Genomic DNA, 25009 nt, shown 5'->3' with positions numbered 1-25009 from the left:
TTGGCCACACTTCCCATACTTCTCTGCGCAAGTGGGAAGAGACGACGGGGGCACACGCGCTTGGCGTCGTGCAGACCCCCGGAAGAACGCAGCAGTCGTACCGTATTGAGTTACTTTTATTAGGGCAAGTGTGTCTATGTGCTGTAAATTATTTCACTTGCAAGTGCGACTGGCTGGTGGGGTGTCTCCCTCTCCCGCTACATGGGCCGCTCCCGGGGCCTGGTCACAATGTGCCACCACAGCGGGGGCAGATCACCTTCCTTCCGGGCCGGGGGCAAAGCTTCAGTGCTGGGACCACCAACTGGGGTTTCCTCCTGCAGCTGCTTAACCTGGAAAGGGGGAAGGGAGGAACCATCAGAGTCGAGCTGACTGGAAAACCTGCCGCGGTGGTTTTTATATATACCTGCCTTATGTTTATACCCACAGTTTAACTCAGAGAAACAATTCTGCTTAAGGGTTTTCCCATTCTTAAAACAGCAAAGCTGAGAAACCCTCCCACCCCATCTCTTACGATGCAAAACTGACCATTACCAGTCCCATTCCCTTTGTTATGGTCCCCAACCTGTACCCCCTAAAAAATATTTTTATGTCTCAGCTACGTGCTCTCCAAAGCACCATTAGGAAACCTTAATTCATATATATTAGAGATGTTCATTTTAAAGCCCCCCCCAATAGCGACCAGGACAAGAGATACCATGAAATCACATGTGAAAATGTGCTCTGTTCTGCCTGATCCTGCCCACCCACCCCAAGTTCCAGTGATCTCCAAGACTATCACTGTCCCCATAGAAGAGGACATGTAAGGGACCCCCTCCCCAGATAATGGTTTTCTAAAGCTTCCTCCAGAAAACTCAATTCTGGATCGTGGGTGACCTGAGTCTCTAGCGTATGTGCTGTTTAATAACAGTGAGACGAACTAGGTAAAGAAGGTTTTTGTGGAGAAGAGGAGGTTATCCGGCACCAGCTGAAGAGCAAACCTGCTGCTCTCCATGAATAAACACACCTCCAGTTTACAAATGAGGAGACATTTCTTAGCAAGCACTGCCCTCCTTGGTCACAATGACTCTCCTTTCACTCCACCTTGGCCAACAACTTCTGCAGTCAACATCCTGGACCTTATCACCAGAACCCATATAACTTTCAAATTATATATAACTTAAAAGAACATATAAGTCATGAATCAGGGGCGCCTGGGTGGCTCTGTCGGTGAACTGTCTGACTCTTGGTTTTGGCCCAGGTCACGATCTCAGGGTCCTGGGATCAAGCCCCGCACTGGGCTCTGCCCTGAGCAGGGAGTCCACTCAAGGATTCTCTCCCTCTGCCCGCCCGCCCCCCCCCAGCTCGAGTGTGTGCTCTCTAAATCTTAAAAGACAATCGTGGATCAAATATCTCACTATCTAACCACAGAAGTCCTCTCCAGCTCATGTGCTTAAATGTCCCCTTGAAAATGCTTTTTGAAACGCAGAAATTGCCAGTTCACAGATCCTCTGACCCAATTTGTCCTTCTCTGCATCAGCCTCCCGATTCCGTGCCTGCTTTAGCCGCTTCCATCCCATCATGGCAATCACTCCCTTCTGAGTAACCTCTAGTCTCTCGACACTCTCCACTGGACACACCACACCATCCACCTTCCAGACTGCACCCAGACAGCTGGTGTTGCTAGAAAGAAAAAAATGCTGCAACAAACCAACGTCACAACACATTAATTAGTCCCAACTTCAAATGGGCCTTCACCACTACCTGGCAATCCTATCATTATTCCCAGCGATCTCATCCTCTGCCGTGACTCCCACATCTTCTCCACATTCTCCAAAACAGGCTGCGCCCACTTCATGCCTTTTTCCTCTTTGCTAAAACAGAGAAGCTGTCACATAGAACTCTCGTTTTCCCATCGTCAAACCTTCCAGCCCGGATGTATGTACATGCACCGTCTATGCAGTTCTAGTGGAGGAAGAACCCGTTCTCCTTTCAGAGGCCCTCACACGTGCTTGGGATCCCGTCGCTCTTCTCCAAAGCTTTCCCCCTTGACCTCTTCCACCTTGCTTCAACACTGTCCATTTCTCCCTCGCCCCAAACCTTCTCTCAGCACACATGCATCATTTCTTATCTTAAAAAGAAAATAATGCCTTGGCCTCCAGTTACTGTTCCAGCGAAACTTCTCAAGAATTCCTCCCCCTCCCCCCGCCACTGTCTTCTCTCTCTTACCTTCTGCTCACTCTTACTGGTGTGATTAAACCCTCCAGAAAAGGCTCTCCAAGGTCACGAATGCCCTTCCTACAGCCACAGTCCGTGGACATTATTTCCGGCCCTCACTCTATTCCACCTTTTAGCAACTTTCAGCAAAAATGACCAACCCTGACTGGCTGTTCCTGAAACACTTTCTCTTGGCTTGGACTCGCTGTCACCCCTCTCCCCTTGCTGGGTGCTTTGCTGCCTCCTTTCCTCACCTCCGCAAGTGGGAGCACCTGTGACTTTTCTGCTCTCTCTTCTCTCTCATAAGGATCTCCTTCATTTCCACGGCTTTTAAAACGATGGATAACTCACAAATTTGTTTCAAGCTCCAATCTCTCCTTTGAGTTCCAGGTTCCTACACCCAAAGTCGCCTATTCACATCTCACTTGGTGTCTCACAGCATTCTCAAATTTAACAAATTTAAAACCAAACACTTACTTGTCCCCCTGACACCTGTTTTTTTTTTTTTTTTTTTTTTTTTATTTGAGAGAGAGGGAGAGAGGGAACATGCAGGGGCAGAGAAGCAGACTCCCCACTGTGTGAAGCTGGACATGGGGCTCCATCTCACAACCCTGAGATCACGACCTGAGCAGAAATCGCGAGTCAGATGTTTAACCGACTGGTGCCCGTTTTTTCCTCTTCTTCATCTCAATAAACCATCACCAGACTCCAGGTGTTAACGTGGATCTCATTCTCGATTCCTCCCTGTCCCTCATGCATCCCCCACATCCAGTCAGCCTTCATATCCCGCCAAATGATACCCTGAATCGATTTCTTTCCCTATTCACTGCATCCCCCCTACCCCCATGCTGGTTGCCATAATCTTCTGACCAAACTGCAACAACCCCAAATTGGTCTCTCCACTTCTCCTCTTGCCCTCTCCAATATACTCTTCACACTAAAGTTGAGCTTTTAAAAATGTAAATCAGACACCACGAATGAAAAATGTCCAAGGCGCTGGTGGAGAGGAAAGTTCAGGGACAGGAGGGTACAGGAAGATGGTCAGGCAGAGGACTGAGGAGAAGGAGGGGAGAAGCAAAATCAAAGAGCAGAAAACCCAAAGAGACCAGCGACACCCTGTCACCCGTTTGCAAGAAGGCTGTAAAGGTTACGTTTACCACATTTAGAAACGCAAGTGTGTCTGAGAGGCAAGGGGCCGCAGTAACTGTCATAACTGGACTCTGGACTTCTGCACCTGGGGAACAGAACCTGAGCCCCTTCCAGGCGCGGACCATGTGGGCCAAACCATGAGGCGAAAGGCAGGGAAGACTCACCTCCCGCTCCCAGCTTTCCATCCGCAGCTTCTTCCACTGCTCTCTCTTGGCAAAGTAATCAGGATACATTGCCTTCTCGGAGGGATGCCAGTCATCTAAGCACCACTCGGGCACCTGTCAGGAGGGGAAATCACCGCGTCAGCCCATAGGAGGTGTGGGCATGCCACCTGCAGGGCCTGCTCAGGAGGCAGAAGGCAAAAATGACGGTGTATTTTTATAATCACTGCAAGCATCAGACGTCTCAGGTGCTGCACAATGACCAACGGAGGGTGAGCTGACCCCGACACAAAGAACATCTCAGAGTCAAAGAGCCAAGGGCTGAGAAACCTCAAGGTCAGTTCAAAGACAGCTGGCACCAATCCTCTCTGATCTGCATTCTCTAATTACGCAGAGCAGCTTGACGCGGTGCGGGACTGTTAACTGTAATTGCTCCAAAATACTAAGCACCAATCCGAATTGGTTAACTTTAAGATCCCAAAATGAGTTATATACCAAGTAATTTAGCGCATTGTTTTGCCAAAAAGATACTGCAAGACCTTAGAGCTGAGTTCAGAAAGACAAGGCGACAAGAATGTCACCTGGGACAGAGAAAATGGACACCTGCAAATAGAAAAGTATTTACCACTGGCAGGAAAGAAATTTGCCTAGCTGCCCCTAATGGGGGCAAGTGGATTTGGGGCTGAGGTTTGGGACGGGAGAAAAAAGGTCTGCCTCTCCGAAGGCAGTCACCACTGCAGTGCTCACCTACCTTGTAACACTCATATCTCTCATAGGAGGTCCCTCCTGGAGACTCAGGGAAGATGTATGGCTGAGGATGCTGATTGTGCCAGAATTCTTCCTCCGCCGCCCTCAGCAGCTGGGTGGCCTTCACCATGTCCTTCTCATTCTTATGTTCTTCAAACCGGGCTCTCATCAAACAAGCGAAGTACCGGTATTTGTCCCTTTAACCAAAATGGTTTTGGAGATTAGAAAGGTTATCTACTCAGCTGAGCAGGATTACTGTCTGACAAGAGGCTGCACTTCTACTAACGTCTTCTGAATGTGTAGCGTAACTACCTGGAAGCACCCCAGACCCTGCCAATGAAGCAGCCACATCATTATGACTGCCTCCTCAGCAGCCCCCCACACGGCGGCAGCAGCAAAAAAAAATACTGTATTAAACACAACCTAACCACTTTCCCCCCTCTCTCCTCCAAAAAAGGAATGCTGATTCAAACACACACACAAAAAGATAATTTGCAAGAGAGAAAAACTACAGCCTCTGTCGGATCATTCAACACTCATTGAATGACAACTTACTGAGATTCCTCCTACCTTGTGCTAGGCACTGTGCTAAATTCTGGAGATACAAAGGTGAGTAGGAAGGGAGGTGTTACACAGTGGAAACTATTGCTTGAATCAATCACACAGATCTGGGTTTGAATCCTAATTCTGACACTAACTGCACGATTGTAGGCAAGTTAAGGTCAGGTTCTAGAAGAAACGGAAGGCAGAGATCATTTGGCTTCGACAATAATCCAAGCCACAGATGAGAAGGGCCTGAAGCAGGCGCCTGTGATGGTAGGAGACAGGAGAGAAACATTTACATTACAGAATTACGAGAGTGTCTGCTAAAATCAGATCGTTTCAGACTAAATCTTAGTTTACTAGCTGTGTAATCTGGGTAAATTAATGTCTTTAGGCCATGGGTTCCTCCTCTACAAAAGTGTTAGTAACAGTATCTAGATCTTAAAAGTATCCTAAAGATTTGAGGAGTTAAAACATACCAACACACTTCAGACAGATGCCTGGTACCTCCTCTGCTCAATGTCAGTTACAATATTATTACACTGTGGAGAGAATTTACAAAAATCAGTGTCCAAATAAACACTGCATACAAGCACGTGTGTCACTGGCATCGGAATAAGTAGGGAGTACTTAAGAACGATTCTAAGACTTAAAGCTGAGTGACTGAATTACTAATCAATGCTATTAGCTGAGACAGGGAATTTAGGAAGAAAATCAAAATGAGGTAGAGTTTGGTTTTAAGGCATTAAGACAAGTTGAGTTTCAGAGAACTGTAGGTTATCTAACAAATAAATGGAAAACAGCTCTAGAGACAAGTGAGCCTAGGTGGTAACTCAAGTCCCAGCATTAGATGAGGCTGCCCAAAGCATATACACCACCACCAAGGACCTGGGATGGAACCATGGAGAACAAATAGCACGGAGGACAAATGGATGAAGAAAAGTCCTGGGAGAGGACGTCAGTGAGACTTAAAAACCACTGAGTCAGTGTTTTCATAGGAGATGCTTTCATCTTCTCCTCCAGGACTATGGATTTTAATACTCCCAGATGCAGTTCAGTGTTATCTGAATTCTTGACAGCTCAACTTCCTTCATCTTTATAAGAGTGATAATTCTCTTATTTGTTTACATGTCCATCTTCCCCATTAATCCGTGAGCTGCTACAGCTGAGAAAGAGGACTTACTAGTTTTTGTTTATTCAGTAGCCAGCCCAGAACCTGAGTTGCAAATTTTGTCAGATGAATGAATAAGGAACAAATCAGGGAAGAAACTAACAATGTTACAATGAACCTGGCCATCTTTCTGTCTAGCAAAGTAGGTCAATGACTTTCCAATACTCACAAATATGCAATGTGGGCTTTAAGGATACCCTCCACAACTTTTCCAGACCTACTTAGTTTCCCATCGTTTAGAGGTTTCTCCCAGAAGCCCTTCTCCTGGGACTAGGCTTTAGGATTCCCATGAGGCAGTGGAGGCCCAGCATCCACACACATGCACTGCCTCCAGGTAACGAAAATCCATGTTTTAAGACTCTGTCCTAAGACTACTCTCGGATGGAGAGAAGAAAGAGAACGACGTGGCTGGTAAAGAATTATGTGGATGTGAAAATAGTGGAAAGGGCTGAAGCTAAAAAGAGGAAAGTTGATTGGAGAAGTGGGAGACTGGTGATGCTTTGAGGTTAGCACCTGGGTTTTAATCCTGGCCCGGCCACTCACCAGCTGTAGGGCCTTGGCAAGTTACTCTCCATGCCTATTTTCTTACTTGTAAATTAAGGCTAAATAATCCCTAACTCCTGGAGTTGTTATGAGGACTACAGAAAACAATGCACATATTCCTGCTGCTAATATTAGCAACAAGAAGGTCAAGAAGAAAGCTCTTATATAGTGAGCGCTGGACGCACAACTAGAGTTTTAGGCACTTTCCTTTATTTAATCGTCAAGCAACCCTCTGCACTGGTCCTGCGTCGCTCTTCCTGAACAGAAAACTGAGGCCTGGGCCAGATAAACAACTCTTCAAGGTCTCGCAGCTAGAAGCGAAGAAGCGTGGATTCGAACCCGAGTCTATGGCCGCCTTCCCACTTCGTCCCCCATGTCCTTGAGTCGCTCGGTCCCCCAAGGCCTCTCAGCCTCTGTGAGGATCCCCGGGGTCACCTCCCCGCGCCCCGGCTCTCCCTCTCCCACCTGTGGACGCAATACGACTCCAGGTGGCGCAGCGCCCGCTTATAAAGCCGCAACACCTTCTGCTGGTGGGTCAGGTAGGGACCCGGCCCGCAGAACGCCATGACGACCCGCTTCCTCCAGCGGCCGCGGGGGCTGCCGGGAAGCCGGAGGCCGGGCCTAGGGGCGGGGCAGCCGGAAGGGCGGGGCGACGGCGACTACTTCCGCTTCCGCCGGGGAGGAGCCGGCGCTGCTAACATGAGTCGCTTCAAGTTTGTGGGTAAGCGTCTTCTCGGTTCTTGGGCTTTTCAGACCACCCACGGGCGTCGCTTACCGCGGCCAAGGGCCCAGGACTTGAGCTCTCCGGCTTTCTGAAGGTCGAGAGGATACTCAGTGGAAGAGGGCGCGGGGAGGCTTCTGGGTGTCGTTAATATTCTGCTTCTCGGCCTGGGTGCTGGTATCACACATCTGTGAAAATTAACGAGCTGTACAATGATGTATGCGCTTTCCAACATGTGTGTTGTATTCAGTAAAAAGAAAAAAAGGAAGCAAAAGTAGGCCAAAAAAAGAGGCCACTCACTGTATTCCCCTCCATCCCATGTGCACCTCCCGCCCCTTCCCCTCTCGGTGTCGCACCTGTTCACTCACTAATTCGTGCCTTCATAGCACAGTTACTGAGCGCTCCTGGGGGGCCAGGCACCGGCTAGGAACACAGGGCGCAGAGACCCGGTCCCTGATCTGCTGGCATCACCATCTGGTGCAGAAACTGGAGGACACAAATAGTGGGGAGAAAAACAAATTCAATTACTTGGCAAGAACAATAATCTGTTCACCATCAGTAGAACAAGACGGGGGAAGATGCGACAGGAACCAAAGGGGTAAGAGTATTTACTACCAGGCACATGGGAAAAGCTGTAGAGTTAGGATTGGAAGGATAACTTGGGACTCAAAGGTCTGGCTGAGTTTACTTTTAGTGTGTAGAGTGGAGCTTCGCTGAAGGCTTTCAACCTTTCTTCATCAAATGAATCATGGAATGCCAGTTATGTACCAGGAACCTGGGGCTGTGCGTTAAAACAGTTAGTAAAGCTGGGTGTGATCTTGTCTTTGGGGTGTTTCCAGCTACTTGAAGGTGGGAAAGGGCAATGACCACATCTCTGCTTTAATAAGGCAATCCTGTTAGTTACTGCAGGTTCTATGGGGGAGGGGGAGAGATGGGGAAACATTTCCGAGCTTGAACTAGGGCAGTGGAAAAAGGAGAGAGAAATAGAAGAGATGTACATATGCAGCATTTGGCGGGTGTTCATGGGAGTAAGGGAGAGTGAACAGTCAGAGATGACTCAGAGTTGGGATAAATACCTAAATATGAAATGGAAGCATAATTAGTTTGGCAATGGGTAGGAGATGTAGTGAGATCCATGTGGATTAGGTTAAATTTGAGAGTCTTATAGGACGTCCAGCTGGAAACATTTACTGGGCAATTGGAAATGTAGTCTTAGATCTGAGAGTTATTTTAAGCGATATTTTTTCCAAAGACTTTGTGCTAACTTTTTGGAACTATGAAAGATTCGAGTGGTGCAGTTATTTTTCGGACTAGAGAGATATGTACAGTCAAAGCAAGTGCAGGGGAGAGTGTTTTCAGTGCCACAAAAGAAGCATAAAAATGCTGTGGGAGAGCCAGGGGTGGGGTTGGGGTGTAGTCCTCAGTAGTTGTAGACATTTTCCAGGTGTGGTGTCTGTCTGTTTCTCTACTCCAATCTGTGATACAGTTAGTGGGGGAGATGGGCTAAGGGCCATGAAACATTCCACAAGGAAAAGACAGCTTATTATTTGTGATCTAAAACTAAATCCCTGCCTCCAGTCATGTCTCCTTAAACGCATCATACACACAGCCTTCAGTGTGGTCTGTAAAAATCAACTACGGTTTTTTTCTGCTTCAAATCCTTCAGTTACTGTCCTCAGGATAGTTGAAGTACCTTGACCCAGCATACAAAACCGATCCGTGTTCTGGTCCTGCCCTCTGTTCCAGCCTCATCCCTTTTATCTTTGACAAACACTTGGACATGCTGTTTCTTGCCTTGGACAAGGTTTTAGAGTGGCAGTTCGGGACCATAATGTCACTTTTGCCTCTAATATCCCACTGACTACCTTCTTGCTTAGTTGATTTTTAGTTGCAAGAGCAGACTTCATAACTCTACCCTTTGACACATTAGTTTATAATTAAATATGTATGTGTCTCTCTTTCCCACTAGACCACACTCTTAAGGCAAATGCTCCGTAGTGTTTGTTTCCCAGGGACTTAGTACAGTGATGGTCAATGGAAGTATGAATGAATGGGTAAAACAATATACGTAGTTTTAGTACCATGGTGGTAAGAAAATTGATAAAGGAATTTGAACCTTTCGGTAAGATAAGTTCGGAAAGACTTCTTGAAGAGGGTGCGTTTATTTTGAATACATTTTTTTCCCTACTCTCCTGAGATAGCCAGTTTAAACTTTTTAAGTATATCCTTCCCTAGTTGTTTAATAGATTTCTGCGTAGAAGGAAGCATATTCCAGGGGTGGTAGGGGTGGCCGCAGTGATGTGTAACTAACTCTTGACGCATTTACATTTCTTTGGATGTTTTGTGTTTATCTTTGAAATAATATAGTGCCCTTTTTAAATTAAGATATTTTACCCCCTAAATCTTCTGAAGTAAAATTGAAACTCCATGAAATCTCGAAGTGTTACATACTCTGTGGAACACCCATAATTTTGTTTGTTTTTTTGGTGGTTGATTTATTTTAGAGCTCGAGAGCATGCATGCTCAAGTGGGGGGAGGGGCAAAGGGAGAGGGAGAGAATCCTCAAGCAGACTCCCTGCTGAGTGCGGAGCCCCAGGTGGGGCTCGATCCCAGGACCCTGAGATCATGACCTGAGCCCAAACCAAGAGTTGGAAGCTTAACTGACTGAGCCACCAGGCGCCCCGGAACACCCCTAGTTTGAGCAGCACGACTTTAGATGATTCCTAGTCTAGCAGTCCCCACCCCCCTCCATGGGCCAATGAGAGAGCAGCTGACAGTAATTAGTAGCATAACTATCCCTTCGGGCCATCCAGCTTTTAGGTACCTAGGATTAATCTGTAGTTGTCTTTTTTCAACAGGATTCTGATCCTGCCCTGTGGCCCTAGAAGCAAGCCAGTTGGGGTTTTTGGCCACCTTTTTTGTATATTCCATTTCTCTAGGGATTGGATCGTATTTCCTATTTGTCTTTGATTCCCTTAAGCAACCTAGTCATTCATTCCTTTTAAAGTATTTACTGTGAAAGTATTTACTGAGTCTCTACTGTGTGCCATCCAGTGTGCTAAATGCTAGGAAGCGGTGGTGGTCAGAAACTAGGTCACAGTCTCGTGGTGGAGACAGCCTCATGAATGCACTAAGGGCTTTACCACACAGACATGAGGGCACTGAAGAAAGGTAGCATGGTTCTCCGGGTATTTGGTGAGGAACAAAACAGTCCGGCAGGTCAGAAAAGTTTCCTTGAGGAAGTGACACTTGGACTGAGCTCTGAAAAATTGAGTTCAGTAGGCCAAGAAAGGCAGAAGGTTCCAAACAGAACAGCCTGTGCAAACATCCTGTGGCAAGAGGGTACGTGGTACTTTTGAGGAACTGAAAAAATGACCAGTGGGTCTGGAACAGAGAGAAATGGGGAAGGGGCTGAGAGGGTGGGAGGATGGTATAGAATGAGCTAAAGAGATTAGCAAAGCCAAGGTCCTACCATGTTAGGACCTTGATTTTCATCCTAATAGAAGTCCAGTTAAGAGTGTCATGATCTCCACGTGGGTTTGGAGTGTCATGGGTGTGCGTGTGTGTGTGTGTGGGGATGGCTTAAGCGGAGCCTGGGATTTATTTGCTCATTTCTTTCAATAAATAATTATTGAACACCCAAAAAAAAAAAAAAGAGTGTCATGATCAGATTTATGAATGAAAGAAACCATGGGTCGGGTGGAGAACAGAACAGAAGGGGAGTCAAAGTGGCGTTCGGGCTGGAGTTGGCTGACTGGAGTGTTATGGTGGGGGGGGGGACGGAAAGAAGTGCACAGGTTTGATAGACTGGGAGATAAAATCCACCTACTTGGTAAGTACACCTTGAGAGAGAAGCTGATGTTATAGATTGCCTTAGTCCATTTGGGCTGTTATAAGAGAATATTGCAGATTGAGTGACTTATAAATAAGAAATGTATTTCTCGCAGTTCTGGAGGCTGGGAAGTCCACGGTCAGGGCGCTAGCATGTTTGCGTTCTGGTGAGGACCCCCTTCCTGGTTTCTAGCTGCTGCCTTCTCATTGTGTCCTCATGTGATGGAACAGGCAAGGGGTCTCTCTGGAGCCTCTTTTATAAGGTGGTCGTGTCCAAAACAGTATCCAATCCAGAGCCACGTATTTGGATGCCCGTAAGTTTTGTATCTAGCACAGAGGTTGGCCAGCTTTTCCCTTAAGGGCCATATAGTATATATTTTTTATTTTGTGGACCATATGATCACTATCGCAAATACTCTGATCTTGTCACTCAGAAGCAGGCATGGACACTGTATAAACAGATGGGTGTGGCTGTGTTCCAGCAAACCTTTTTGGACACCGAAACTTGAGTTTCTTATAATTTTTAGGTTTCACAAAATCCTATTATTCTTTTGATTCCCCCCCCCCCCCCGCCCCCAGCTATTTAAAAATGTAAAACCATTTTTAGCTCAGGGGCAAAGAAAGATAGGGGTTGGTCTGCCAGCGACAGCTTGCCAACCCCCTGAGCCAGCACATTTTTTCCCTCGTGGCACCGTCTCGGAGAAGCACTTGGCTGGTGGCCCCACGGAAGTCTGTCTTTCGAATTTGTCTGATTGCTGTGTGCTGGTGTTTAGCTTGTCCTCTAATTTCCTGTATTTCATGTAAAGTTGAAGTTCTGTCTGAAGGCTGAGCAAATCTGAAGCAATTTTAAACACCCTGTTTACTGTCCATTTGTATCCCTAGATCATAGGTGACAGTGATAGGACATGTTTCACTGAGCCCAGTGAGGCATCAGTTTGGAGATGTGGTTTTGTTTTGGTTGCAAGCAGTTTTCCACTCTTGTTTTGAGAAATCTCATTAATACCAGAAGTAGTTTTTAACAGTAAAGCAGTTACTGCTTTTAAAGCCACCCAGTTAAAAAAGATTAATGGAAAAGAAACATCACTGATCCTTACAAGATGACGACGTGCCACTAAATGTATGACTCCCTCAATTTCCCCCATCAGCGGTAGTCATTTTCTACCTTGTCTTTCTTCCTATCATGCTCTCACCCCATCTGTCTTAGTTTTTCAAGCTATTTCAAGCTAGAAATTGATTCTCATATACTATTTGTTCACTTTTTTTGAGTTTGTTGACAACACATCCTTGTGATAGGAACTTTTTTTTTTTAAGATTTTATTTGAACACTACATCAAAAACTAATGATGTAATGTATGGTGATTAACACAACATAATAAAATAAAATTAAAAAAATATATAAAAAAATTTTATTTGAGCGAGCCCTCTTGAGCCGGCAGAGGGGCAGAGGGGGAGAGAGAGGGAAAGAGAGAATCTTAAGCCGACTTTGCACTGAGCACAGAGCCCGACGTGGGGCTCGATCTCACCACCCTGAGATCATGACCTGAGCCAAAACCAAGAGTCAGATGCTTAACTGACTGAGCCACCCAGGTGCCCCTGTGATAGCAACTTTTTAATTGAAAAGATAGTATCTCTTATACTAAATTAGGGCATTCTGAACAATTTAAATAAGTAGGATTTTGAGTGGCTTTATTTTCGTAGTTGCATCATGAATTAGGTATAAAAAGATGGGCTCACTTTGGCTATTGAATAATGAATTGAGAGTGTTAACCACCCAGGTGGTATGGCAGGGTAGCTAATGTTGACTAAAATTCCATGTGTTACTGGCATGTTACAGAATGTATACTGTGCTCAGTAATGATAGTAAGTACATTTTATAAGGCTTTTAATTTGCAAAATGCTTTCACATTCATTTTCCAGTTTGAGCCACATTTCATCCCTGGAAGGAGAAATGTTATGCCCTATTAGTGGGGAAACTGAGGCCCAGAAGGCTCACTGATTTGCCCAACATCATTGTTTATTTGTCGAATTCGAATTCTGACTCCTGAGCCAATTCTTTTTCCATAACTGCAGTTCCTCCATTTCATTGGATTTCTTGGTACTTGCTCGCAAATTTACACTTTTTGGTGATCGAGTTGAACTTTTCTTTGACCCCCTCCATACTGACCTCTTGATTATCTTAACCACCCTGCAGGGGTTTGCCGGTGGGTAGGTAGATGGGGAGTGGGAGGCCCAGAGGTCAGCCAGTGTAAGGGAGGAGAAGTTCTTAGAGAACCTAAGTGACTCCGCGTCCAGGAAAAGAATGTATTTGCCCTGTACTGGAGGAAAAGCTTCCTCCTACCCTGTTAGGTTCTGTGGCTGGTTGAAGAATTAAACTGACATAAGACATTAACAGGAGAAAAGCATAGACATTTTTTTGTGTATCTGGGAGTCTTCAGAAGGAAAATGAAGCCCCAAAGAAGCCATTAGGCCAAAAAGCTTAAGTGGCAATGTGATAAAAGGGCTTAAACTGTCTGAGTTGTGGGACCATGACGAGGATATGTATGGGGAAACTAATGGGAGATGATGAGGGTTATTTGGGTCTGTTTGTACAGATTCATTTTGACTTTGACTCCCAGACTGGTGATAACAGTATTACAGTGATAACAATATTCTTCTGTTCTTGATATAGGGAGGGGGTCTCTCTCATGGGAAATTTTATGACCTCCTTTTCATTACAAAGCGGGGAGACCAGAGAGCCTTGCCTACATCTGCTCTTTCTCCAGTGCATTCAGCTCAAAATAACTGGGATGCCAAAGTGGCATATTTTGGGGTGGTATGTTCTGACCCCCTTCACCAAACCTGACTAAGGGAAAGCATTCTATTCAAGGTAGAAAACAGCTCTAATAACTGGCTAAGGAATACACTTCAAGCAAACCATATGTCAGAAAGAAAAGGGCCAAGGGCTGTAAGTCAGGAGAGATTTCTTGCAGCAGAGGGAAGAAATTGGTGGCTGAGCCAGGGTAGGATATCCTAAAGCCCAAGGCTCACCTGGGTCCAAAGCTGAATACAGATTTTTGAACTACACTGTGACTTAGGGCCTGAAGGACTGACCCACAACTAGACGTGGGTTCTAAGAGGTAGTGTATCACCTTGAATTGGCTTCAACCATATCTGCCTCAGCATAAAGTGCTGAAGAACGATTTAGCATCCAGTCCAGTGAGGCAAGTTGAGACAAGGACATGGGAAGGCTTCAGAAACTGAGCCCCCAAGTTAATCTTCAATTTGCCTTTTTAAAATTATTTTTTAAAGATTTTATTTTATTTGTTTTAGAGAGAGAGTGAGTGCAAGCCGGGGCTGGGCAGGGGGGAGGGAGAGGGACAGGGACAAGCGGACTCCGTAATGAGTGTGGAGCCTGATGAGGGGCTGATCTCGGGCCCCGAGACCACGACCTGAGCCAAAATCAAGAGTTGGACACCTGGGGTACCTGGGGGGCTCAGTCGGTTAAGCGTCTGCCTTCAGCTCAGGTCAGGATCTCGGGGTCCTAAGATTGAGGCCCAAGTCGGGCTCCCTGCTCAGCGGCAGTCTGCTTCTCCCTCTCCCTCTGCCCCTCTTCCTGCTCATGCACGCTCACTTGCTCTCTCTCTCTCTCTCTCAAATATATAAATAAAATCTTTAAAAAGTTGGATGCTTAACTGACTGAGCCACCCAGGCACCCCTCCGTTGCTTTTAAAATAAGTATCATAAAGTTTACTTGGTAAATTTGCTTGCTTTTGTTTCCTTTGTTTTTCACTTTGTTTTCTAGTAAAAAGATTGCTTTGGAAAAATACTCATCTCTTTGCTGCACAAAGGGGGAAATGAGTAGAAGAAATACAGACCAAGTCTGTGCTCCTAACCATCGTCCATGGTGGGTGATTGTAGATGGAGCTCTGTGAAGGATTCTTCGAGGCAGAAAAGCCTCTCCTGTCTTCCCTGGGCTCCCTTTCTCAGTCTGTCCCCTGCCCTATCTAGTTTCCTTTCCTTAATTAAAAAAAAAAAAAAAATAGATGCTGAATTCTTGTGATCTGGGTTCCATTGAACCCCTATATTGTATTTACTGTGGTCAGTGTTTGTGTGTTAATAATCCTTTAAAGGGTACCAGTGTGAATTCATCTCCTGCCCTCTATTGACATATGTACTGTTGCTGAAATATCTTTCAAGTTTTCTGCATTGTGCCCTTCTTTTGTTTTTCCAAATGTCTGGACTACTCTCTCCACCATCCCTTAGATTGTCCAAACTCCCATCCATCACCTCAAGTCTGTCTTCATGTGGAAGCAGCACAGCTTACTGAGGGCCAGAAATCAGGGTGAGAACATTACCAAGAGGAAGCTGAAAGTAAGCAGAAATAATGTAAGGGTCTGTAGGAAGGCAAGTGCCCCCAACCATCATGAACTTGGAGATTCTCCTGGTGCTAAATGCTAAAGCGTGTGTATTTTAAATAAGGAAGGTATTATTTTTTAAAAAGATTTTATTTGAGAGCGAGCAAGAGCACAAGTGGGGGGAGAGGCGGAGGGAGCGGGAGAAGCAGACTCCCCGCTGAGCAGGGAGCCCAATGCAAGGCTTGATCCCAGGACCCCGGGATCTCGCCTGGAGCCGATGGCAGACGCCCAACTGGCTGAGCCTCCCAGGTGCCCCATAAGGAAGGTATTATTATTGCCCATGGCCAGTACAGTCTGACTTCACATCCTGTTATTCCCCTTGTACTCTGCAGCAGGATTGATCAGGAATGGCCCTTGATGTTGGCGGTCAGATAATCCCTTCTTGCGGGAAGTTATCCTGTTCATTATAAGATATTTAGCAGCATCCATGGCCTCAAGCCTGGATGCCAGTAACTCCCCTCAGTTGCGCCAACTAGAAATGAACATGGACATTGCTAAATGCTGTCCAAGGGGGGAGGTTAGAAGGAGAGAGGGGCTGCAGAATTGCGCTCCACTGAGGACCACTGCTGTGTAGGCACAATGAATTTCTTTCTTCTCGTCTTCCAGATAGAGTTGGTGCCTGCACGCGTCCATGTTGTAGAATGCCCTTTCCATTTGTCATCTTGTAAGCTTTAGCTTTGTTCAAGATCCAGCTCTGCTGGGAGGCTTTTCTCGTCATGTTTGCCAAAACTGTTAATGCCCCCTTTGTGCTCCCAAGCACATAGTAATTATAGACTTAGCATGTATAGAGCTCCTACTATGGGGCAACCATTATGTTAGGTTTTAGGAATATAGCAATAAAGAAAAACATTCTTGCCTTGTGTTGCTTAGTCTAACATATTATATCACCAAGTATATTTGTAGTTCCCATAGAGACCATGAATTCCTGGAGGGCAGGGACCAAGTGTTGGGTCTTACTCCCTTCTGTATCCCCTAACTCCTTACATAGTAAGGACACAGGCTTGGTCTTCATAGTATTTGGTGAATAAAGAAATAATTTATTCTGCTCTCTGCATCTCTCCTTACATTTACCCCAGTTCAGGTTCTCCTCATTGTAAATATGAGCTCTTGTCTGTTTCCAAATGAGATCTGCGGACTCCGTTTGCCCCCTTCAAATCCTACCTTCTGCAAAGACGCCAGAATGAGATGTCCAGAAGACAAACCTTAACGCCTCTGCTTAAAAGCCATCTGTGCTTCTGATTGCATCTGGTGTTTTTTTTTTTTTTTTTTTTTTTTTTTTTAAAGATTTTATTTATTTATTTGACAGAGAGAGAGATAGCGAGAGCAGGAACACAAGCAGGGGGAGTGGGAGAGGGAGAAGCAGGCTTCCTGCCGAGCAGGGAGCCCGATGTGGGACTCGATCCCAGGACCCTGGGATCATGACCTGAGCCGAAGGCAGACGCTTAACGACTGAGCCACCCAGGCGCCCTGCATCTGGTGTTTTAAAGACAGACCAATGTCTGTAACATAGCTGAGTCTGGACTTTTCTGGCCCCTCACTTCCCTACATTTCTCTCCAGCCAAACAGCCTGTAGCTCGCCACAGTCACTGCTCTTCCACACCCCAGACGCACTGCTCCCGCTTCCTCTGTCTGCAGTTTTCCCCTCGTCCTCTGGGTAACTCTAACTTACCCTTTAAGATTCAGTTCAGGGATCCATTCTTTCTGGAAACTTCTGGGCCATCTACCAGACTAGGTTGGGTGTTCCTCATCTGTGTCCCACAGTGCCAGTGTCTACTTAGAATTATTTCTTAACTGTTGATGGATCTGCCTTCCCAATTCTGCAGTGAGTTTCTTGTGAGCTAGAATTCTTACTCCTCTTTGTGTCCCAGGTGTCTAGCACAGTAACTGACAAGTGGTGGGCACTTAGATTTTGTTTGAGTGAATGAAAAATCTCGTAACAGGAACTTTTATTTAACATAGAAGTTTAAAATAGAAGCTCTTAATAATTATTTATTTTTGCTTTCCACAGATATTGGTATCAACTTGACAGATCCTATGTTCAGAGGAATTTATAGGGGAGTTCAGAAGCATCAAGGTAAATGTTTCTTTTATTAAGATAAATAGTTTCTCTATGAAGACAAGTTTTCTGCCTCAAGGAGATCATGAGAAGCATAATCCACTTTACAATTGAAATATTAAAAGGATTTATTATGCATCTTGGATGCATATAGTTTAAAACTGTAAACCAAGTGAAATATACATAAGCTACATGGGTAAATCACAACCATGAGCATTTATAAAGCACCTGTAATAACAGTGTTACCAAGGCCGCCTTCTCTGAGGAAGTTTATAATTTCGAATATAGAAATGCATAAAAGCCGTACGCATAAAAGCCAAACAATGGTTGATGTTTTATTAGTCTTTTAAGCAATTGAACATGAGGGCACATAATTTAAAAATCACATGCAGTTGAACATCAAAATCACATTCAGTTGAACATCACTGTAATACCTAGTCTTTTGGAAATGTTTTCAGCTGGGTGACAAAGTGGTAATGTGGTTAAGGAGTGGGTGCGCTGCTCTCCGGCTTCCCTGTCTTGCCTTCCCCCCTTTCTTCCAAGTCCTGCTAGAGCCCAGATCCCTGCGGTGTAGGTGGGAATACACAGTAGTTTCTCAAAGATTGATGGAAAGCTTAGCCAAAAGCAAAATGGCTTCTATTTATCATATCAAGATCATTCGTGTATTTTGTCATCTGAGGTGAGGAAGCAGGAAATGATGGTGACAACACGTTTTTGAAAGGAGAATTTCTCCAATAAACTGGTTTATGAATATTGCCTTAGAAAATTACTGTACTTGTTATGTAAATGCAAACAGGAAAATTTGGGTTTGTGGTCTGGGTGAAGAGGAATTACACATTTCTTTCAACAATTAAGTCAGAGCCAATTTCACTTGTGCTTCTAGGTGATACTAAGTGAAAGCTTCTCTAAATACTGGGAATGTGAGATGCCACTTGAAAGAAGAAAGTTAAATGTTAGCTTTCATAAGCCTTACCTCAAAACTTACCTTTTCTACTGCATTTAGAAGTTTCGATAAAGTTTTTGTTTTATAAGATGTTAGGTACTGCAGATGATTGAATAAATTATATTCTGATTGTCTTGCCATTGTAGCACTTCCTAGATTTCATGCTTTGTGACTCTTACGTATGTGTGTGTTTGTGAAATAACCTTTATTATATCAATATCAGTAGCACTCTGGTTTATAATATTTAGTGAAACTAGTTGTTAGAAGTTCACTAAATTGATAGTTTTTGTCTAAAATTTTATTGCTACTCTAGAAATAATTGAATTCTAACTAAATTTCCTGTGATAATTAAATATGAAATTAATAAGTGGGTTTTTATGATACAATTGTTTGATTTTGCTGTCCCATTTACCTCAGGCCTCTTAAAGCTTAGCTTTCTATTGATCTCCCCAGAAAAGCTTGTTACTTAACAAGAAACTTTGGGGGAAGAGCAAAAAACTGTCAGAGAAAATAAAAATTATCCTTCCTCAGTGGGAATGGGAATTATAGAAATACAGCATTAACTGCAATTTACAAAGAGATGTTTTATCATGTTTTGGGAGGCATTACAGATATATTTTGAAAAGCCCTAGTAAAAATAACAATTTTAATGATTGTTTCATTTTTATTTAAAAAAATACAGTACCAACAAGTTTCAAACTTAAGGCAAGTAATTTAAATGGTAGTGAGCAAATTCACCTTTCGTTGGAACCCCCTGATTTTTGTCACTTTTCTCCCTTTTGGTCAACAGAATAAAATATAATTAAATGGATAACTAGTCATCTAGTTTGCCTCATATGGATTTGTTTTTTTTTTCCCTTGGGTTATTGCTGATTATTATAAGTACTCATCAGACTATTGATTTGGTAAATATAATTGTTTTTATGTATTTTTCTTTCAAGAAGGGATAAGTGAAATTTTTTATAACAAGTTTTCTTAATGTGGGGTTTGCTTTTTACAGATGACTTACAAGATGTAATAGAGAGAGCTGTTCGGATTGGTGTTAAAAAGGTAAATTTTTGTTAAGTTTTTTAAAAAATTAAATTTTGGTTAAGATACTGTAGAATAGAAGAGAAAGAGCTAATGCCACACTTGGCATTTTGGGATATGTATTGTCAACAAGTAATATTAGCAAGTAAATGAAGTAAAATACCAAACTTAAGTGAAACAGACCTCATGCTTGGAGAGTTCTTTATGTGAGCAGAAATGTGGTAAATGGCAAAGTCTCTTTGAAAAGAAATGTTTACAACCTATGTGAATTACCAGGCTTCTCAAGATGCAACTCTTAAAAATAAATTTTGTAACATAACTTAGCATTTGTTAGAATTCAGTGGTCTTTTGTTAGAATTCAGTGGTCATCAGAAAGACTTGTATCTGTGTATGGATATACCTTTTCAAATAACTGAGAAGACACTTTAATTTTTATAGTACTAATTTGATTATCAGGAAAATTCTGCTTTTTAGAGAGTTCTAAGCAAATGAATAGTAGCTCTGTGTCAAATTCTTTGAATAGATACTTCTTTTTAATTAGTATTTTTAAAAAATATCAAGGTAACCCACATATGCACACATAAAGTTAAGTTCCCCAGTGTGGTGTCCAGAGACTTGGTAGGTGCGGCTTCTGGTTGAATTACCTCCGTTGTAAGAGAGGACCCTGCTGGCTCCTGAGATCCGCAGTCCCAGCTCTACACTGTAGAGTCACTGCTCACAAGTAATAAGAAAGGATAAAAGTTACAGCATTCACTTCTCATTGTGCAGTCATTCTCTGCTTGGTAAATCACTTTATAAAATGCTTTTCTGCAGACTCTGAAATACCAAGCTCCTAAATTTTCATGTGTCAGCCGTGAGTAGTTTAATCTAACATTTGGAAACGTACACACACCGATGTAAGAATGACAGAAATGGAATTTACTCAGTCGTGGTTCCTAGTTGGAATCTAACTTAGTGTCTTGCAGTTAAGTTGTAGTGATGAAAAGCACAGTTATGACCTCACACCGCTGGGTTCCAGCCCCAGCTTCATTCTTCAAAGCTTCGTAACATGGGTGCTTCTCTCTCTAGACTTCAGTTTTCGCATCTGTAATTCGAGAATGATAATAATGCCTAATTAAGGGAGTTGTTGTGAGAGTTAAATAAAGCTGGAGTGCAAAGCACTTGGTATTGTACCTGCGTAAACACCCTTTATTCTATCAGGTTTCTGGTGGAAGCCACCATGATCCTGGTATCATTGTGACCTGCGAGAGGAAATTACGTTCTCTGGTCTTGTCCTTGCTTTTTCATCTATTTGGGAAAGTTATAGATAAAATAAAAGAGAGACTTGAATAGAAACTATTTTACAGAATAGAAATACTAGATCTGGGCACCTGGTCTTGTATTAAAGAATTAGGTAGTGTTAGTGAACAGTCAAGTTCTCCCAATATTTTTGTTAAGATATTATACCCTGTGTTTTACAAGCAGTTGAGGATTTAATAATGGCTGTGCGTTCCCTGAATTAGGTTCTCAGTGCCTATTATATTAGAAGTTTAGGTTGCTATATGAAAACATCTGTTCATCATTTGCACTTCCTCCTGTGTTTTGTATGTTTTCTCTTTAGGTGCGTGCCTAGAAGGAATTCTTGATTTTAGCTCAGTGAGGCGCTTGGAGTGAGATGCTTAAAAAAATCTACATCAGTGTGCTTAGTAAGTCCCTTCTTTAGAAGGGCACACACTTCAGCACTGCCTCAGTAGCCGGCACCCACACACCGCTCTTTGTGACATTTTCCCTTTAATACAGTCGTTCTGACCGCCGGTGGACCCTGAGGGCGCCTCTTTAGAAATGTGCTTTCTGCCAGGAGCCATGCATTTCCTTATGAAGAATTCAATATGCCTTAATCCGGTGATGGTCAAACTATTGGTCTCAAAACCCATTCACGTTCTTCAATATTCCTGAAGACCCCAAAGAGCTTTTCTTTATGTGGGTTTTATTTGCTAATATTGGAAATTAGAACTAAGAAGAATGTAAAATATCTATTAACAGTAAACCATTATATAACATAGGTAGCATATTTTTATGAAAAATATTTTCCAAACCAAAAAAATGTGATGTGAGTGGAATTGTTTTATTTTTTTTAAACATCTCTTGAATGTCTGGCTCTTAATAGAAGACTGCTGAACTTGGATATCTGTTTTTGCAGTCAGTCTGTTGTGATATTACACATCATATAGCCTCTGGGATATCTCATTGCACACTTGGGGCCGGGTGAGAGTGAAAAAGGGAAAGAGCATCTTAGAATTATTATGAAAATAGTTTTGACCTCACATTCCCCCAGGGGTTCTGGGACCACACTTGGAGAACTGTTGAATTAATAAACACTACTGAATCTCCAATTTAGATTAAAAGAATTTTTTTTTTTTTAAGATTTTTTATTTATTTATTTGACGGAGAGAGACACAGCGAGAGAGGGAACACAGGCAGGGAGAGTTGGAGAGGAGAAGCAGGCTTCCTGCGGAGCAGGGAGCCTGATGCGGGGCTCGATCCCAGGATCCCGGGATCATGACCTGAGCCGAAGGCAGCCGCTTCACCGACAGAACCACCCAGGCGCCTCAGATTAAAAGGACTCTAAATTTAGAAGTCTTTAGTTATTTGGTCTTTCATGATGTGATCTCTGTGCTTAAGGAGCTCTTGATCTAACAGGAAAAACAGACATGTGAATACATTTTAATGGGAAGGCGTGACAAATTCTGTGTTGTATGTATGCTTGTATGGAGAGGGGTGGTCAGGGACCACTCTAAATAGGCGATGACCTTTCAGCCAAATTTTAAAGGAAGGGTAAGTGTGTGACAGTCAAAGAGAGAAAAGCATTCTGGAAAAAAGCAGCAGGAAGGCATGTTTGGGAAACTGTTGTTGATGCTCTGTTCAAGTAGGCTTATTTTATTTCTTTCTATTTCAGTTTATGATTACAGGTGGAAATCTGCAGGACAGTAAAGAGGCACTGCATTTGGCACAAACAAATGGTATCCTCATATTACTTTTACCCCCTCCCCCCCAATATGAGTTATTTTGAAGAAATCTTTCTAAAAGCTGCCTCAGGTACAGTACAATGGATTGTGACTGTAGAAATAACAGGAAAACAGACTGATTGCAGTGGGACATGATTAAAATGCAAGAATTCTAAGTGCCCACTGGTGTATCAGATGTGATTAAACCCTCTCTCTCACTGTACTTCACAATTAAGATTTCAGTTAATGAGAATTAAGTTCACTGGGTATACAGTTTAGCCTCACATATTTCTGATGTAAGATTTTTGTATGTTGTAATGTGCTTAAGATGTGAGTTGCTTTTTATTTGCATTTTTAAAACTTAAACTGTTAAGGGTCATTTATTAAATATTTATCACGTAGACCGTTGTTGTAAGGCCCCAGGAATGCAAGTAATAATAAATAATCTCTCGGCTCACTTTATGTTCATACATTTTGCATTTTATTTAAAATCCATGAAGTTTTGTAACTGGTTCCTAAGGAAATCCTAGTTACAGAAAACCTCTCCTTTATCTGGCATTCGCTTTACCTAACTTATTTTGGTTTTGTGTTTTGGCATGCATGCTGCTTGTGCTAGACATTGAAAAATAAGGCATTCCATGTTATTTTTCAAAATACGGATTTACTTATTAAAAGTTATTTTTTATGGAAATCTTTCTAAAATGCATACTTCTCTTCAGGATCCACTGACACTTTTTCTTAGTGATTAAAAGTAGTCACCTTCCGAGATGCCTTTGGGGGTATAAGAATATGGTTTTCTATACTTTTTAATCCCCAAAGAGATATGCTTTTAAAAGTTCTTGAAGCTCCCCTTGTCAGCCCTCTTCACTCCTCCTCCCGTACTGTGTCCTCACTGCTTTAAAACCTCTGCCTCCTTTATATGTAAACACCTGCAGGAGAGGCTGAGGAAGGCTCCCCACCTCTCCCGTGGGTTCAGGTGCAGGCCACTCAGAAGCCCTTTTTGACTTCATATTTGTGTTCCATACAATTACAGCTATCAAGGTGTGGTCTCCAAATAAGTGAGCTTTATTTTTTATTAGAAAAACCAATCCCAGGGTGTCTGGGTCAGTCAGTTAAGCTTCTGTCTTTGGCTCAGGTCATGATCCTAGGGGTCCTGGGATTGAGCCCGGAGTGCTCCCTGCTCAGTGGAGAGCCTGCTTCTCCCTCTCCCTCTGCCCCTCCCCCACCTTGTGCTCTCTTTCTTTTTCTCAAATAAGTAAATAAAATCTTAAAAAAAAAAAACAAATCCCCCTTCCATCTCTTTAAGTCACCCTTTTTAAGGGGAAGAAATACATTTTGTTATATTAAATACATGAAGAAGACAGTGATGTGAATAGTGAATATAAAAGATATAATTAGGTTATGACATTTCATTCTCCAAGAAATTGTTTCATTTTCTATTCTACAAGACTCAGTAAATACCAAGCTTCGGAAAGTTGAATTAATTCTTTTTACAAATATGTTATGGCAATTTTCATATTCATGTCCTGCTTTGTTAAGGTATTCCAAAAATTATCATATGATTGACCTTAATCAATTCTTGTGGTTCAAATAGTTTATGGCTATTGTTTTTTTTTTTTTTTTTAAAGATTTTATTTATTTATTCATGAGAGACAGAGAGACAGAGGCAGAGGGAGAAAGTTTATGGCTATTGTTAAAAATTAACCAGTTGAGCTTATTCTATCATTTTGCATATTAAATGTAATATGAAAAATATTTTGAAAATAATCCTAAGACATTATTTTGTGCTAGATATGTTTTTCAGTACAGTTGGATGTCATCCTACAAGATGTGATGAATTTGAAAAGAATGATCCTGATCTTTACTTAACGGAGTTGTTAAATCTTGCTGAAAACAATAAGGGGAAAGTTGTAGCAATAGGGGAGTGTGGACTGGGTAAGTGCCAACCTAGCCCTGTTAGAGTGACTTTGAAAGTGATTTGTTCTGTACAGGGTAATGAGTTGTTACTGGTTCTTTTTTTATCTTTTAAAGATTTCGACCGACTACAGTTCTGTCCCAAAGATACTCAGCTCAAGTAAGGAAATTTTTTGACTTTCGTAATTATCAAACAATCTTAAGTGATTTTTTTTTTTTAAATAGCTTTTATCTGTTCAGAATGTAGTTGGATTAAGCATTAGGATTTTTTGTTTTTCCCTTTGTATATCAAAAGTTAAGTGAAATGGAAGGGATGGAAGCATACAGTTCCTCATTGATTAACCATCTAACTTAATTTTAATGGTAGAAATAAGGGATGAGTTTTACGTGATGGAGACTTTCGTTGTTCTTTGCCTCATGAATGTATTCATGCATGAACCATTCCAGTGAAATGATTTAAATTCAGTTGGGGGCATGATTTAAGAGCCAAGGGTAAGAAATTATAGGATCAATCATCAAAGTAGGAAAAACCTCCTCTTGCTGGGCACTGGATATAGTCAACTTAGAATGTGAGGGTCTTTTCACAGGACCCATGTGGAGAGTGGTGGCGTCTCAGAAAATTCCAAAGTT

At 42.9% G+C, this 25009-nt stretch overlaps 2 protein-coding genes across 10 annotated transcripts in view; one reads left to right on the top strand and one right to left on the bottom strand.

Annotated features, from left to right (window-relative positions):
• Nucleotides 1–99: 99 nt before the first annotated feature.
• On the bottom strand, nucleotides 100–7131 carry NDUFB9 (NADH:ubiquinone oxidoreductase subunit B9). The gene is made up of 4 exons (XM_032415759.1): nucleotides 6973–7131; nucleotides 4255–4447; nucleotides 3507–3620; nucleotides 100–329 (listed from the first exon to the last, which is right to left on the bottom strand). Exons 1-4 carry the CDS (start codon nucleotides 7071–7073, stop codon nucleotides 198–200), a joined length of 540 nt encoding a protein of 179 aa, XP_032271650.1. The 5' UTR covers nucleotides 7074–7131; the 3' UTR covers nucleotides 100–197.
• Nucleotides 7132–7162: 31 nt separating this feature from the next.
• Nucleotides 7163–25009, top strand: part of TATDN1 (TatD DNase domain containing 1) — a 42593-nt gene continuing 24746 nt past the window's right edge. The window contains exons 1-6 of one of the 9 annotated variants that reach the window (XM_032415743.1): nucleotides 7163–7228; nucleotides 17462–17527; nucleotides 19453–19502; nucleotides 22417–22480; nucleotides 24257–24400; nucleotides 24497–24539. In XM_032415743.1, coding sequence (XP_032271634.1) covers nucleotides 7207–7228; nucleotides 17462–17527; nucleotides 19453–19502; nucleotides 22417–22480; nucleotides 24257–24400; nucleotides 24497–24539 — 389 coding nt within the window. In that variant the 5' untranslated portion in view covers nucleotides 7163–7206. Of the gene's footprint in view, nucleotides 7229–16968; nucleotides 17287–17323; nucleotides 17348–17461; nucleotides 17528–19452; nucleotides 19503–22416; nucleotides 22557–24256; nucleotides 24401–24496; nucleotides 24540–25009 lie in introns of those variants that run through there. The other 8 variants (XM_032415748.1, XM_032415744.1, XM_032415741.1 and 5 more) reach the window with 8 other exon arrangements.

The sequence above is a fragment of the Phoca vitulina genome, unplaced genomic scaffold (genome assembly GCF_004348235.1).
Source record: "Phoca vitulina isolate PV1807 unplaced genomic scaffold, GSC_HSeal_1.0 scaffold18, whole genome shotgun sequence".
NCBI lineage: Eukaryota > Metazoa > Chordata > Mammalia > Carnivora > Phocidae > Phoca > Phoca vitulina.
This window is presented reverse-complemented; position numbering and strand designations above follow the sequence as displayed.